Source organism: Takifugu rubripes, chromosome 16, assembly GCF_901000725.2.
Source record: "Takifugu rubripes chromosome 16, fTakRub1.2, whole genome shotgun sequence".
NCBI classification, from domain to species: Eukaryota; Metazoa; Chordata; class Actinopteri; order Tetraodontiformes; family Tetraodontidae; genus Takifugu; species Takifugu rubripes.
This window is the reverse complement of record NC_042300.1, coordinates 12,175,875-12,190,479: the sequence shown is the minus strand read 5'-3', so window position 1 is coordinate 12,190,479 and position 14,605 is coordinate 12,175,875. Positions and strand designations below refer to the sequence as shown.

General features: G+C 56.1%; 2 protein-coding genes across 3 annotated transcripts; one reads left to right on the top strand and one right to left on the bottom strand.

The window, feature by feature from the left end:
• Nucleotides 1-188: 188 nt before the first annotated feature.
• On the top strand, nucleotides 189-9,683 carry reps1 (RALBP1 associated Eps domain containing 1). The gene is given in 20 exon segments (XM_029849762.1): nucleotides 189-974; nucleotides 1,801-1,924; nucleotides 2,082-2,302; nucleotides 2,776-2,938; nucleotides 3,047-3,174; nucleotides 3,258-3,423; nucleotides 3,518-3,581; nucleotides 3,693-3,847; nucleotides 3,971-4,092; nucleotides 4,381-4,461; nucleotides 5,726-5,813; nucleotides 5,936-6,037; nucleotides 6,217-6,277; nucleotides 6,347-6,392; nucleotides 6,394-6,546; nucleotides 6,610-6,828; nucleotides 6,976-7,062; nucleotides 7,250-7,404; nucleotides 7,501-7,606; nucleotides 7,691-9,683. Coding segments are annotated over 20 exon segments (2,463 nt in total). The 5' UTR covers nucleotides 189-821; the 3' UTR covers nucleotides 7,760-9,683.
• A 143-nt stretch (nucleotides 9,684-9,826) lies between these two features.
• clu (clusterin) lies at nucleotides 9,827-14,229 on the bottom strand. 2 transcript variants are annotated; one of them, XM_029849782.1, is made up of 10 exons: nucleotides 14,101-14,229; nucleotides 12,185-12,333; nucleotides 11,951-12,099; nucleotides 11,656-11,826; nucleotides 11,390-11,560; nucleotides 11,098-11,308; nucleotides 10,884-11,024; nucleotides 10,540-10,763; nucleotides 10,276-10,466; nucleotides 9,827-10,194 (listed from the first exon to the last, which is right to left on the bottom strand). In XM_029849782.1, exons 2-10 carry the CDS (start codon nucleotides 12,294-12,296, stop codon nucleotides 10,182-10,184), a joined length of 1,383 nt encoding a protein of 460 aa, XP_029705642.1. In that variant the 5' UTR covers nucleotides 12,297-12,333; nucleotides 14,101-14,229; the 3' UTR covers nucleotides 9,827-10,181. The 2 variants fall into 2 exon arrangements, with proteins under 2 accessions (XP_029705642.1, XP_029705643.1); XM_029849783.1 differs by lacking the exon at nucleotides 14,101-14,229 and adding an exon at nucleotides 13,667-13,978.
• Between the last annotated feature and the right edge of the window lie 376 nt (nucleotides 14,230-14,605).

Sequence of the window (14,605 nt, the reverse complement as noted above, 5' to 3'; positions counted from 1 at the left end):
ACTTGACAGAAACGATTGTACGCTTTATTACACAGCGATAAATATAATCTAAAGTATTTTGATGCTGTAGAAATCTTTTCGCGAATATGAGTGAAACCCCACCTGAATTTATGTGCACGTTTATTTTATATTTAGCTCTGAATTGGGATTTGAAGGCGTGGGGAGTTGTGTTTTATTTTGAAGCTTCCGCCCGGAAACGCCTCCCTAATTCTGAGTACTTTGACAGTGGCGGTGGGAATGGCGGCTAAGATTACAGGAGGAAGGAACCCAAAGACCATGAAACTTTACTTGTAACGGCCCCGCACAGGAATTCGTTTCTAGCAAAAAGCAGAGCCGTCGCCCCGTAGAGGATTGAAGGGGAGTGGGAGTGACAATACGCTTGATTATCACGGTATATGTCCGGGTGGAGAAGGTGGACGCACTTTACGACTTGCTAGTTAGCCTAACGTTGTTACCACTGACTTTGATTGAAGGTAGCTGTTAGCTCACCGCACTATTAGCCAGCTGTTGGCTACTTTGCTGGCCCAACAAGTTTTAGAAGTGGTTTACTACATGAAAACGTCTATTATTTGATTTTTTTGAATGGTGATCGGCGGTTTTTGTCAGCATATATTGTTAGGGATACTGCCCGAGGGTGGGATTGCGCGACAACAAGTGCGTTGTGAACATTATTAGTGCTAACCTTAATGCTAGCTAGTGCAGTGACGCTAGCTAAGTTTGGGATCCTGAAGTCTCGCCCATTTTTGGATTCTGCCACAGCCATTGGTTAAGGGCTAATCAACAGCCAACTAGTCTGCTTTTCAGACTCAACCGCGACGACGATGGAAAGTCTAACATTGAGTGATGTCGAGCAGAAATATTACTCGGATTTGTTCGTATACTGCGACACGGACAACACGAAAAAAGTGGCATCCAACGGGAGAGTTCTTGACCTTTTCCGGGCGGCCCAGCTACCAAGTGAAGTTGTCCTGCAGGTAAGCTAGCGTGAGCCAGTGGCTGTTTTTAAAGTGTCATCACACAGCAGGTCTGCTCAATAACACACCTCTGCTAATTGATGTCTTACAAACTTGCCTGGCTGCCAAAGTTGACCTGTCATCCTCTCAAGCTATGCGTAGCCTCGGTTGTTAGCGGTGCTTCGCAGCAAATAAGACACACCTTCTTCTAGCTAGTGTTAGCCTGAGCTAAAGTGATGAGGCAGGAGAGTCCCAGAATTATGGCTGCACTATTTGACTATCATACTCGTGTGTCTGATCCTGGCCCCTTTGTCCTCGCATCCTTTAAAACGTCTGTCATTGTGTGCAACAGAAAGTGTAGCTGTGCTTCCCATCCCTCCTTTGCCCCAGATTATTGTTTCACTATCAACTAGAAGCTGAATTTCCATCGACTTCCATCCTCTGAATCTATATATCAGTGTGATTTATGTGTGTGACTGTGCCCTGTGATGGAGAATCTCATCGTCACATTGAGATGCAGCCTTTCCTCCCATCATTGGCTCATGCCCATTTTCCTCTCTTCCTGATATTCCGAGCTACGGTGCCACCTCGGAATGCTCAGCCTCGCTGTGCGGAGCCCCATAAACCGCTGCCGCCCGTTTCCTGTGACTTTGTAGCCCTCGCTCGGCCGATATTTGCAGTTTTCCACTCGGAATTCTTCTCAAGGTCAACAAAAGGATCCGTGTGCCAGAAGAATTAGGCAGTGTCGTAACCCGGCGTGGACGCGTCATCCTGAAGCTTTAATGGCCTCTGACGGGCCCCCTCGTCCCTGGAACTCACCCCCCGCTGTCAATGCTGTCCCGTTCAGATCACAGAGCTGTGCGGCGCCACCCGCCTGGGTCACTTTGGGCGGAGCCAGTTCTACATCGCCCTGAAGCTCATCGCCATCGCCCAGTCGGGGCTGCCGCTGCGCGTGGAGAGCCTCAACTCCGGTGAGTGCGTGCGCCGCTCCCTCGCGGCGTGGAGGTGATTCCTAGCACAGAGCCTGTGGTTACCGCGGCGACCTCGGCCAGCATCTTTCCCGTGGGTGAACGTCTGCATCCTTGTCCTCTCAAGGGCGTCCTATAATCCCGTCTCCTGTCCCACCAGTCAAGGACCTGCCGCTGCCCAGGTTTGTGGTGGGGAAGAACGAGGCGGAGGCGAGACACGCGGCGCTGTACCAGGACGCCGACGGCCAGGGGCTGTTCCCGCCCGCCGTCATCCCCAGGCCGCCCGGCAGGGGCTTCCAGGGCAAGAAAGGCCCGGCGGCGTCCACGACGCTTCCTGTGCACGAGGTCATCCAGCCCCTCCCCCCCAGCATAGAGCCGCAGGTCGGTCCATGAACGTTGTGTGTTGATTTATGCCGATGTTGATTGGTGACGTCATCGAAAAGGTGGTTTTTGGCGTCTTTATGTGGTCTCAACGTTTGGGAATAACTAGAAGAACCAGACGCAGTCGGACAGGTGGCGCCAACCCCCCCCCCCCCCCGCCCTTAATTTGTCTCGGTGACTGTTGTCATGGAAGCAGGGGGAGGATTTGCCCAGACGTAGTCGGGCTTCTGTTCGTTACAGCATCCAGCAGTGGCAGCCGGGCGGCGTTCCTGAGCCGGGCGTCCCGGATTCAGTGGGATTACAGGAAATAACAGTTGATTCAGTTGTGGCGGCGTATATCCGTGCGCCCCTGCTGCGTCACCCGGAGGTGCCGGTTCCTGGCGAGATGGCTCGCCGCCCCAGAACGGCGGCGCCGAACTGCCTCCGCATGATGTTTCCGGTCACGTGATCTTGTCTTTCTCTGCGTCCGCCAGCCTGAGGCCACGTCCCCGGTGGTCTCCCCTCACCAGTCCCCCCCCACGTCCCCTCACACGTGGAGGAAACACAAGCGGCAGCACAGCGGGGGGAACGCAGAGCGGCCGCCGGTGGTGGCGGCCGCCGGAGCGGCGTGGACGCACTTCAGAGAACCGCAGACGGGTAAGCGAGGGGGGGGGGGGGGGGGGGGCCGGAGCGGGTCACAGCAGCCCGGTCACGTGACCCCGCCCCCGAGGCTTTTTAAGCGAGGCTCGTCTGTCGTTTTTCCAGGCGCGGTTCCCGGCGAGGGAATGTGGGCGTCTCACTCGCCCCCCCTGAGTCAGGAGAGCTGGGTCAGCTTCGCCACAGACACGCCGCCATCCAGCACGCTTCCAGCCATGCACCCCTCGGCGGTCCAGGTAGGCCGGCCGCGCCTCCCGCTGGCGAGAGGCCGCGCGGCGGTTGATATGGGGGTGAGTGACTCGGGGATCCTTTCCCGCAGGAAAACGCGACGATACGAACCGGCGCCCCCGCGGCCGCCGCCCCCAACGAGCTCCAGCGCCAGTCCAGCGGGTACGACGACCCCTGGAAGATCACGGACGAGCAGAGGCAGTATTACATCAACCAGTTCAAAAGTATCCAGCCGGACCTCAACGGCTTCATCCCTGGTGAGAGGGCGCCGCCCACACACACACACACACACACACACACACACGCCCACAGACACACACACACCCACCGTCTGCCTCCTCCCTTTTCCAGGCTCGGCCGCAAAAGAGTTCTTCACCAAATCCAAACTCCCCATTTTGGAGCTTTCGCACATTTGGTGAGTCGCCGCCCTTCGTGTTCGGCTTCGTCGTGGTTAAACTCGCGGACGATCCTGCCGGGTCGGGAGTCGCTCAGACCCGCGGTTGTGTGTGTGTGTGTGTGCTTCCAGGGAGCTGTCGGACTTTGATAAGGACGGCGCCCTGACGCTGGACGAGTTCTGCGCCGCCTTCCACCTGGTCGTGGCCCGGAAGAACGGCTACGACCTCCCCGAGAAGCTTCCCGAGAGCCTGATGCCAAAATTAATCGACCTGGATGACTCGGCAGGTACGGGAGGCAGCGGTCGGCGTCGGTCCTCCTCATTAGGTTCCTAAGCCGGGGGATGGGGGGCGTGGCTGTTCTGCCAACCCCCCCAGTTTGGGTAACGGCCGTCTCCCTTTCTGTGCCCAGACATCCCAGAGCAGAGCGCTGAGGTGGGCTACTCGGGCTCCCCGGTGGAGGCGACCCCCAGCAAGTCTCCCTCCATGCCGTCGCTCAACCAGGCCTGGCCCGAGATGAACCAGAGCAGCGAGGTCTCCCCCCCCGCCACGCTCCCGCTCCGTCTCCTCCCCCGTCTCCTCCCCCGTTTCCTCCCCCGCCTCCCTTTTGTTTCCCCCGTAAACGCTTGTGTCCGTTCGCTGCTTCGGTCATTTTATCGCCGCGTCATCCTGCAACGTCATTCTGCGTCTCCTCTCTGGCGGGGTCGTGGCGGCGGACGATGTGATGGTGTGATGTCACTGCACCGCCCACTGACGTGTTTTTCTCTCACTGTCTGTCTGTCTCTCCGTCTGTCTGTCTGTCTGTCCGTCTGTCTCCTGCAGCAGTGGGAGACCTTTAGCGAGCGCTCCTCCAGCTCACAAACTCTGACCCAATTTGACTCTAACATTGCACCAGCTGACCCTGTAAGTCAATCACCTAGTACGCATGTTTCACCATTAATGACGGACATTAACCCTCTCTCTCTCTCCTCTAGCTCTCTCTCTCTCCCTCCCCTCTCTCTCTCCCTCCCCCACTCCCCCCTCTCTCCCCCTCTGCTCTCTCCCCCCTCTGCTCTCTTCTCTATCTCTCTCTCTCCTCCTCTCCCCTCTCTGCTCTCTCTCTCCTCTCTCCCCTCTGCTCTCTCTCTCTCTCCCTCCTCTCTCCCTCCTCTCCCCCCTCTCTGCTCTCTCTCCCTCTCTCTCTCCCCCTCTGCTCTCTCTCTCCTCTCTCCCTCCTCTCTCCCCTCTCTGCTCTCTCTCTCCCTCCTCTCTCCCTCTCCTCCTCTCCCCCTCTCTGCTCTCTCCCCTCTCTCTCTCTCCCTCTCTCTCTCTCCCCCTCTGCTCTCTCTCCCCCCTCTGCTCTCTCTCTCCCTCCTCTCTCCCTCCTCTCTCCCTCCCTCTCTCCCTCCTCTCCCCCCTCTCTGCTCTCTCTCTCTCCCCCTCTGCTCTCTCTCTCCCTCCTCTCTCCCCTCTCTGCTCTCTCTCCCTCCTCTCTCCCTCCTCTCCCCCCCTCTCTGCTCTCTCCCTCCTCTCTCTCCCCCTCTGCTCTCTCTCCCCCTCTGCTCCTCTCTCCCTCTGCTCTCTCTCTCCCTCCTCTCTCCCCTCTCTGCTCTCTCTCTCCCTCCTCTCTCCCTCCTCTCTCCCCCCTCTCTGCTCTCTCCCCTCTCTCTCCCCCCCTCCCCTCTCTGCTTCTCTCTCCCTCTCTCTCTCCCCCTCTCTGCTCTCTCTCTCCCTCCTCTCCCCCTCCCCTCTCTGCTCTCTCTCTCTCCCTCCTCTCTTCCTCCTCTCCCCCCTCTCTGCTCTCTCCCCTCTCTCTCTCCCCTCTCCTCTCTCTCTCCCCCTCTCTCTCTCTCTCCCCCCCCACTCTCACCTCTGCATGGTGTTTCGAGGGGCAGATATTTGGGTTGCTTGGCTTCTCTTTTCCACACTGATGTTCATCCTAGGTGCATTTTCTGATTGTGGGATTTTAGAAGCTGCAGCGTTAAAGGGGTGAATTCTCTGTAGAACGAAGCCGAAGCGGCTGTGAAATTCCAGGCTTTTCCAGTGAAGGGAATGTTTGCATAAGGCCGAACTCTCGGTGAACTCCACGCGTATCACATCCGTGTTTTTAATGATTTCATGAAGCACCAGTCGGTCTCCTGGGGGATGACGGACACCTCCTCTTCATCTCTGTCTCCCTCTCCTCCAGGACACGGCCATCGTCCATCCAGTCCCCATTCGGATGACGCCCAGCAAGATTCACATGCAGGAAATGGAATTAAAGCGGACGGGCAGCGGTGAGAGAGCCTCTGACCTCTTGACCTTGGTTTTCCAATGCTTAGCGACTGTTGCCGTGAACACAATGTTCAGTCGACGATGCTGGTGAAACGCTGACTGTCGTGTTTTAACGAATATTTAGATCACAACCATCCGACCAGTCCACTGCTGGCGAAACCGCCCGAGTTGTCCGAAGAAGTGAAATTACCTCCGTCGATGAAGTTTGTAGCCGCTAACACTGTGGGTGAGTCAAGAGAGCGGAGACACATTAGCTAATTCCCGAAGCCGCCTGTGAGTGTTTGTGCTGCTTCCTGTCGTCTCTCAGCCAATCAGAGAGCTCCGTTTTCACTCGCTCTCCCCACCTTATAGAATGAGCAGATTAGAGGCCTGTTCAGGTCTGAATGCTTTTTGTTCCATGTGAAGGTGATGGATACAGCAGTTCCGACTCCTTTACCTCAGACCAGGAGCCAATCACAAGACAGAGGTGAGTGCGCGTCCCCTTGTTCACCTGTGTGTGAGTTGGTTCACCTGCTGACCTGTTCCTGACTTCCAGGTCTCAGTCAGGTACGTCTCCAGATGCCTTGAAGGTCGTGGCGCCGCCCCCCCCCGCCGCCTCGCCCCCACCCTTCTCATTCTCGCTCCTCGTCCCTCGACATGAACCGCACCTTCGCCGCCACGGCCGCCCCGGGGCAGCCGCAGTCGTCCGCGATCGCCTACCCACCGGCCGTCCCCCCGCGGCCGCTGCCCACACAGGTACGACGTCCACGTACGACGGCCTAAAATAGTCCCGCCTGCTCACCCGTTCCCTCTGTGCAGACGTCAGTACCCCTTGCTGGGCACCGCCCAGAGGCAGACGGAGCGGCGGCGGCGGTGGCGGCGGCGGCAGGAGGAGGAGGAGCCGTGCTCAGTAGCACCTCCCCTCAGCAGATCCCACAGCAGCCCAACTTCGCAGACTTCAGTCAGTTTCAGGCCTTCGCTGCCTCTGAGCAGCCGTCCAGCCTGCCCGAGGTGGACCTCCACAGCGAGCCTGGACAGGTAGAGCGTGTGTGTGTGTGTGTGTGTGTGTGTGTGTGGTGATGGTAAATATTGACCTTTCTTTTCTGCCCCCGGGTCATCGATTGCATCATTGTGTGCTTTAGAACCGCCACCAAAGTGCGTCATTAACTGGCGTTTTCTGTGCAGGCAGAGAAGCCGCCGGAGGGCGCCGGGCCGCTGAGGAGCGTCAAGAGTGACGGTCAAGCAGACGAGAGGACGGCAACCGTCAACTCTGTGAGTCCGTTTAGTCAAGGTCAAAGGTCATCGGGAGATCTGGACGTCTCCTGTCTGTGTCGGTTCTCTCGGGGAACAGGAACAGGAAATGCAGCAGCATTCAGTTTGTGGTTACTTCCTGTTCCTGTTCTCGTTCTTCCTGGGGGGTGTCGCGAGGCCTCGTGGTGATGTTTCCTCTCCCCATCAGGTCAAAGGCTCATCTGGGCCGCTGGCTCCGCCCCCAAAGCCGGTGCGACGACGGCTGAAGTCCGAAGACGAACTCCGGCCTGAAGACGAGCAGCACGGCGCCCAGAAGTCCAACATGATCGCGGCGGTCTTGGCCACGCAGCCCTCCATCCCCAGGTGCAGAAGCTCCTCCATGAAGCGGCCCCCTCTTAGCGGCCCCCTCTGACCGGCCCCTCTGACCGGCCCCTCTGACCGGCTCCTCTCTCGTTTCAGGTCGGTAGGAAAAGACAAAAAGGCGATCCAGGCGTCCATACGGAGGAACAAGGAGACCAACACGGTGTTGGCGCGGCTCAACAGTGAACTGCAGCAGCAGCTGAAGGTGAGGAGGCGCTGAGCCTCGCCGCTCCTCTGGCGCCGCTCCTCTGGCGCCGCAGGCGTTCACGCCGCGGCTGTTGTGTTGCAGGACCTGCTGGAGGAGAGGATATCGCTGGAGGTCCAGCTGGAGCAGCTGAGACCGTTCTCGCATCTTTAACGCCCAGCTCGCCGCCGCCCTCCCGCCATCGCCCCGAGGGCCAGAGGCACGGCCCTGCTGCGGGACGTCCCGTTCAAACACTTATTAACCTGACCTGGACGGACCCCCGGTGAGGGGGAGGGGAGGGGGGGGGGGGGTCCACAAACTGGCACTTTCCAATCCTCTGAGGGGAGGCGGACGTGAGGAGGACGGCAGAGGGTGAAACGCTTGTGCGACAGGAAACTCACCAATGACGTGTGACCTGAAGACAAACTGCTGCTGTCTGTTAACTCACTGTGTGTGTGTGTGAGTGTGTGTGTGTGTGCCTGGTTGTTGGTCAACAATTATTCAGCTCAAACAGCAGAAACCTGTTAAAGTCAGTCAGGAGCTAATGGGAGCTAATTAGCATTTTAACATTTTCAGCTCTGATTCATCCACCAGGTGTTTTTTTTTTTTTTAAGTCAAATTTGCAGCAAACAAATTGATTTCATACCTTCGCAGAGATAATTCTGGTCCGTATCGGCCGAAACTGCTTATTAGCATCGACAGGAAACTGTTGAGCGTCACCTGTGTCGCAGGACGTGGAATGTGTGTTAGACTGATAATGACTGTGTGCGTGCGTGTGTGTGTGCGTGCGTGTGTGTCAGTCTTTGGTTTAACTTTATGCCAAATGTTAAGTGACTCTTTGCCCAACGCCTCCTTTCCTCCCGCCCGCCGGTCTCTCTCGTTTCCAGCATTTCCGTTATTGTCGCTTCCCATCGCTCGATGTGCGACTTTCTTCCTCCCAGTATTTAATGGACGCGCGGGGAAACGGCGTCGCGTCGCGTCGCGTCGGTTTGCTTTATTGACCGGGAGGCGGCGTTTATGAAGAACAGTGTTGCTGGTCGGAGGCACGGATCAAAGGCGTTCCCGCCCGTCGGCCGGTGAGCCGGCGTTCCGATCGGGCGGTCGGCACGATGCGCGTGGGGCTGCTCCGCGCTCTGACAGCCGCATTCGCCGTTTGTACGATGGTAGTAGCAACTGTTAGCGGTGTAGCCTTTGGGGAGCATCTACTGTATGATTCATTTCTGCTTGTGTTGCTCGCCCCCCCCCTGACAGAGCCGGGGGGGGGCGAGCTGTTTTTAAGGGCACTTTTCACCCAAAGTCTGCACGACCACGACCACGGTTGTGGGCGGAGCTTAGGACGGACTACAGGCAGAGGACAGTCGGCAAAGCGGGAGACCTGAATGACCCGACAGCACTTTGAACTTTAACCCTGCTCCTCTTTTAATGTGCGTCCCTCTGGGCTCTGGTGCACGTGCACGTGCACGTTGGCTCGTATTTAAAAATGCTTTAAGGCGAGGAAGAAGATGGAACCACTCGACTTCAACCTGCAACTGGAAGGTTTCCGTGCCAGTAAAAAGGCCTCTTCTTTCTCCATAAATGTAGAACTTCAGTTTCCTGTGTCTTCTAAAGCCTTACCGCCCCCACCACTGGTGTTCAGGTTTCCATGGCGACTGACTGATCTCCTCGGTGTTTCAAGACTTTTGGGGTTTTTGGGGGGTTTTTTTGTTACTGCTGTTGACGATAACGATGTGCTTTGTGCGTACGAGTGTTTAATTGGTTTCCAGACCTGGAACTGGGACCAGTTAGGCCCATTAGGTTGGCTGGTGCAACCCCCCCCCCCTCCCTCCCCCATCAATCCAGGCAGACTGAAGCAATCTTTGGGACTTGGATGGACAGCTGTGCTCCCAGGTCTGCGGTGTACATTGCATATTCTCCACCGTTTTTGGACTCGTGTAAATTAGCATTAATTTGCTGACTAACGGCGACAGAATCTTCTATTTAATTCCTTCTCCGGGCTGTGGGATCTAGATGTTTAACTGCATGGATGTGCTGTCTCTGCACAGTCAGCTAGCAGCTGTGTGATTTTTACACAAAAATAAAAAAATGCACAAGTTTTAAACGCTGCGCTTCGGCTTCATTTCCCTTAAATCTGACGCTTTTTCCAGGCTCTCGGACTGTTTTATATCCAGAACAGCAGGAATTTTTGTTTTTTTCTTCCTGTATAAAAACGCTGATTAATGCTCGTTAACGGACACGTGGCAGCATCGCTGGAGGAGAGCAGGGTTTTATTAATATTGCTGTAAGCTGTACAGTCGTCCGGAATATTCGCTTCATCCGAGTTCGACTCCGGCAGCTCGGCCGCGTCGTCCATCTCTGCTCGGAGCTGATCCGAGATCTGTCGAGGGGCCCTCGGGTCATCGAGCTCGCTGAAGGCCGCTTCCCCTCCGCAGCATCTACTCCACCTACAGCAGGACAAAGAGCGCTAATGTACACGAGTGCAACAGCAGGACGGAATCTGGGATAAAGGGGCCGCTTCCAGGGTTTTCCGGGTGCCTTTCGGAGAATCTTGTGTTCCGTCTTCAGGCGGGGGCGCAGCGGAACCCTCCGCGGGGGGTCTTTATTTGACAGTTCTGCAACAGCAAAGGAGAACGTGCGATGACGCGTTTTGGGAAAATGGGTTCCTAGAGACGTGCACAGATGAGCACACTCACACAGCGTTTTCCATGTAGCGGTCCAGGGCCGCCTGGGCCACCACCTCCGAGAACTTGGGATCGCTCCAGGGAATGTCGCCCGACACCGTCAAGTTCATGGGGCCAGAATCGAACAGCTTCGCCGTCACTTCGGTGTCTTCGGGCTGACCGGGGGATCTTGTGGGAGTGTCGTCAGGATCCCTGCAGATCACCTGTGGAGGGGGATCATCAGTCCTTCTAAAGTGCGTTCTTTCTCCTGACTCTGTCTGAGGTCCTCAAACGCACCGTCTGAACGCTGAAGATGTCGGTGCCGTCTGTCCTGTTGGCCAGAGACGAGACCCAGCCGAACTGCCTGTTGAGCAGGTCCAGGATGAAGGAGGTGTTGGCCATCCGCTCCTCGAACCTCCGGAGGAGGCCGTCGTACTGCCGGGTGAAGCGCTCGGCCAGGGCCAGCGCGTCCTCCAGCTCCACCTTCAGGGGGCCCTCCAGAGGTTTCTTCCCTGAGCAATCTGCCGGAGAAGCCAGAACAATCAGCCGTTCCACCTTAAGAACGGCGTTCCAGACGGTTTTCCTGCTCCATAAGTAGAAAAGTGATTCCATTTTTTTTTTGCATCCTGAAACCATCTCACCAATGTGCTGGATTTCTTTGCATTTCTCGCACTCGTTGCGGAACCTGAGGCACCCGGCCGAGTTGCGGCGGATCTCTCTGCAGGTTATCTTGCCGTCGCCGAAGGGTTTGGTGATGACCACGTCCTCGTTGACGCTCCCGTCTGCCACCGGGGCGTGAACACAAGGGTCAAGGGGGGGGATTTCTCATCCCGAGTGTGAGGAAAATAAACGTACCCTCGTTGGGAGTCGCGCCCGTGTCGAAGTCCATCATGGAGTCCACGGAACCGAACAAGTTCCTGCTGAAGCTCGGCATGGGGGGGAAGAGATTTTGGAAATTGAAGAAAGGTTCCCGGAACAGAGATCGGATGCTTCTGCCCCAGCGAGAGTACGGTGGATGTAACGGGATGTGGAACATGGAGGGGCCCTGGTCTGCACGTCCAGCCACCTGACGGACAACAAGGACACATTTTTACCAGGGTTGATCTGAGCTTTGGCCACCAGGTGGCGCCAAACTGGTGCTTTATACCTTCATGCTGTCTGAAAAGATGCTGTCCACACCGTCGGCCATCTCTGCGTATTTCTCCTCGAGTTCGGAGAATTCCTTCTTCTGCCGCTGTCCTTCCTGCTCCAGAGTGTCGATCTTCTCCCCGTTGATCCAGATGGAGAAGGGATGGGTCCGATTCAGCACGTCCTCCAGCTGCAGACGGGCGGAGAACCAGACGTCAGCCACGTCGCGTTAATCTGGGAGAACCTGAATTCCTTCTCGTGTGTCCGCTGAAGGGGGGTTCTGACCTGGTGTCCCACCATCCCGGAGCCGCTGCTGCAGGTTCTGGAGTAATATTTGACGCACGTGTTCTTCAGGCATGGCTTACACTCCTCCCACAGGGCCATCATGCTGTCATTGCACACCCTCTCCTCCTCCTCCAGCTTGGCCTCCATTTCCTGAGCCTTGAGCATTGCATCCTGGGACGGAAACGCAGCAGACGTCGACAGACAAGCCGCCGTCAGCGCGGACGGGTTTTAACATTTCCTCGAAATTCTCCCAAGTCATGAATTGGGGGTTGATCGCGGAATGAGAGCCCGTTACCTCTTTTTGTATTTTGGTCTTCTCCAGGGCCTCCAGGAGAGCATTCCGATCATCGGAGGACTTCTCCATCACGTTCTTCATCTCCTTCACTCCGTTGACGGCGTTCTCGATCTGCTTGTCCAGGTACTTTTCCCCCCGGCGAGAGATCTCTGCACAGAGAAGCATTAATCGGGATAAAATTGGGTCAGATTCCTTAAGATGGCTGAAAATGTGCCGCTTTGCAGGGAAACTCACCGCTCAGATGCTCTTTTGTGGGATTCATGACACAATTGACTGAAGCCAGAAGAAGGGCCATCACAGCCAGAGACCCCTTCTTCTTCTTCATCATCAACATCATCATCAGCATCGTCTCTGCCTCCCGGACAATGACGAGAAAAGATAAACTAGAAAGAACAAACAAGACCCATTTCAATCAGAATCCCGCATCATTGTAATACACCGCGTGTCCACCAGGGGGCGCTGTTCGGCGGGGAGGCAGCAGACCTACGCAGCAGAAAATCAGCCTGCGAGCTCAGCAGCTTTTCTGCTCTGACCCCGCAGAGAAGAGAAGAGGCCCCCACATCGATGCTGATAAATGACTCAGACATACTGTTGCTGTCTGCTCACCCATATTGCTCGAACCATTGCTCCCAGTGACATTCGCTCCATCGCCCCATTACACACAACAGACTCTTTGTCTCTTTACGCCACTTTTTCCTCTGATGAGACCTCGTGGAGCTGCTTCTACAGTCTGTCACTGCCGATGTAGCTTATACTGGAAAGCATTTTGCTCTCAATTACAAAATGTAGTTTTCAACATTTTTGTTAAAATCTGTTCATAATCTGAGTTATTTGGCTAACCCCCCCCCCCCCCCCCCCCATCCCCAGCAGAGGTGGGGAGCTAAAAGTGACACTTCAAAACTTCAGGATTGTCAATAATATCCGTTCAAATTTGTATTTAAAGTTAATGTGGCAAACTGTTTCCATCTGACATTAAATGAGTCGAATTTAAAAAAAAAAAAAAAAAAAAAAAAAAGAATAGTGAAATGAAACGAAAGCCAAATGTATGTTATGTAACTTGTTTTGCACGTTTTGGAGCCGTTATTCATCCCTCCTGAGACCCCTTCATCTGTTCCCATGGCAACGTTCTGGTCAAACCTTTCCAGCTACCGTCCGCCCCCCCCCCCCCCCCCCTTCCTGCAGGAGTTCACCCGTTCCCCAGTTTAACGAGGACGGGGCTGCAAACCCGCCGCTGCTCGCCACAACGAACTGGGACTGGCTCCCTGAACTGGGACTGGCTCCCTGAACTGGGACTGGCTCTGAACTGGGACTGGCTCCCTGAACTGGGACTGGCTCCCTGAACTGGGACTGGCTCCCTGAACTGGGACTGGCTCTGAACTGGGACTGGCTCCCTGAACTGGGACTGGCTCCCTGAACTGGGACTGGCTCTGAACTGGGACTGGCTCCCTGAACTGGGACTGGCCCTGAACTGGGACTGGCCCTGAACTGGGACTGGCTCCCTGAACTGGTTTCCTGCTGCCTCAGGAAACAGCCGAAGAGCAAAGGAAGGAGTCTGAAAGGCAAAGAGAGGACGAAGCAGCTGCACAGGTCCTGGTTGCACAACAGAAGACAAACACAGCGAGCGGCGCCGGTCCGGACGGTGGCCTTCCGCCAAGTTGGGCCCGTGCCAGTAAACCAGAACGGTGATGTTGTGGGTCTGTTGTTAGAGATACACACATTTTAGCCACAATCGCCCTCGCCCTCGTCTGCCCGACTGTTGTGATGAAAACCTGAAGGAGTCAGATTATGTGATAATCCGGCCCGTGGGGCTGGAACTGGGACGCCGGCCTCATTCGGAGAGTTGAGGGATTTGTGCACCAGGAATATTTAGACAGCGGACAAAGGTCACTTCTGCCCTCCCCGTCACCCACAAACACCCTGGAAAGGACATTTGGGGGCAGATGGAAGAGGAGAGGACATTTCGTGGGCATCAGATCCATCTGTCCTGACCCAAAGATGGAGGCCACGCCCACGAGAACGTCACCCTTTCTGAATTAATAACACAAACAAAGTCAAGTCTTGGGCGTGCACGTGCTGGCCTGGCAGCTGCGCGTGCACAGCCGGTGCCGCCCAGACGTCGGTTGAACAAAATAAAAGCATGTAGAACTCACCTGTCTGTGTCCCGCCCCAGGATCGGTCCGGACCCGCTGCCTCTCCGCTGCTCCTATTTATACCGCAGGACACCGCGGAGGCGCAGACACGTGACCCCGACCAGCGCCGCCAAACCGCGAAACACTTCCGGTTGTTCTCTCCAAAATAAAGCTCGATGCGCAGACGGCGACTGTTGAGAAGGGAAAATAACTGGCGAGAAACCTTCCTCCCTCCCTCCCTTCCTCCCTCCCTCCCTTCTTCCCTTCTTTCTTTTCTCCTTCCCTTCCTCCCTTCCTTCCTCCCTCCCTTCCTTTCTCCTTCCCTTCCTCCCTTCCTCCCTTCCTTTCTCCTTCCCTTCCTTCCTTCCTCCCTTCCTCCCTTTCTCCCTCCCTCCCTCCTTCCTTCCTCCCTTCCTTCCTTCCTCCCTCCCTCCCTCCCTCCCTCCCTCCCTCCCTTCCTTCCTTCCTTCCTTCCTTCCTTCCTCCCTCCCTCCCTCCCTCCCTCCCTCCCTTCCTTCCTTCCTCC

What these genes read in the sequence shown, in the direction of transcription:
- clu (XM_029849782.1), bottom strand. Translation starts at nt 12,296, where the DNA reads ATGCTGATGATGATGTTGATGATGAAGAAGAAGAAGGGGTCTCTGGCT. An exon ending in AGACCAAAATACAAAAAGAG is followed by an intron (nt 11,827 to 11,950) that starts GTAACGGGCTCT and finishes TTTCCGTCCCAG; the next exon opens with GATGCAATGCTCAAGGCTCA. An exon ending in TCTTTTCAGACAGCATGAAG is followed by an intron (nt 11,309 to 11,389) that starts GTATAAAGCACC and finishes GTTGTCCGTCAG; the next exon opens with GTGGCTGGACGTGCAGACCA.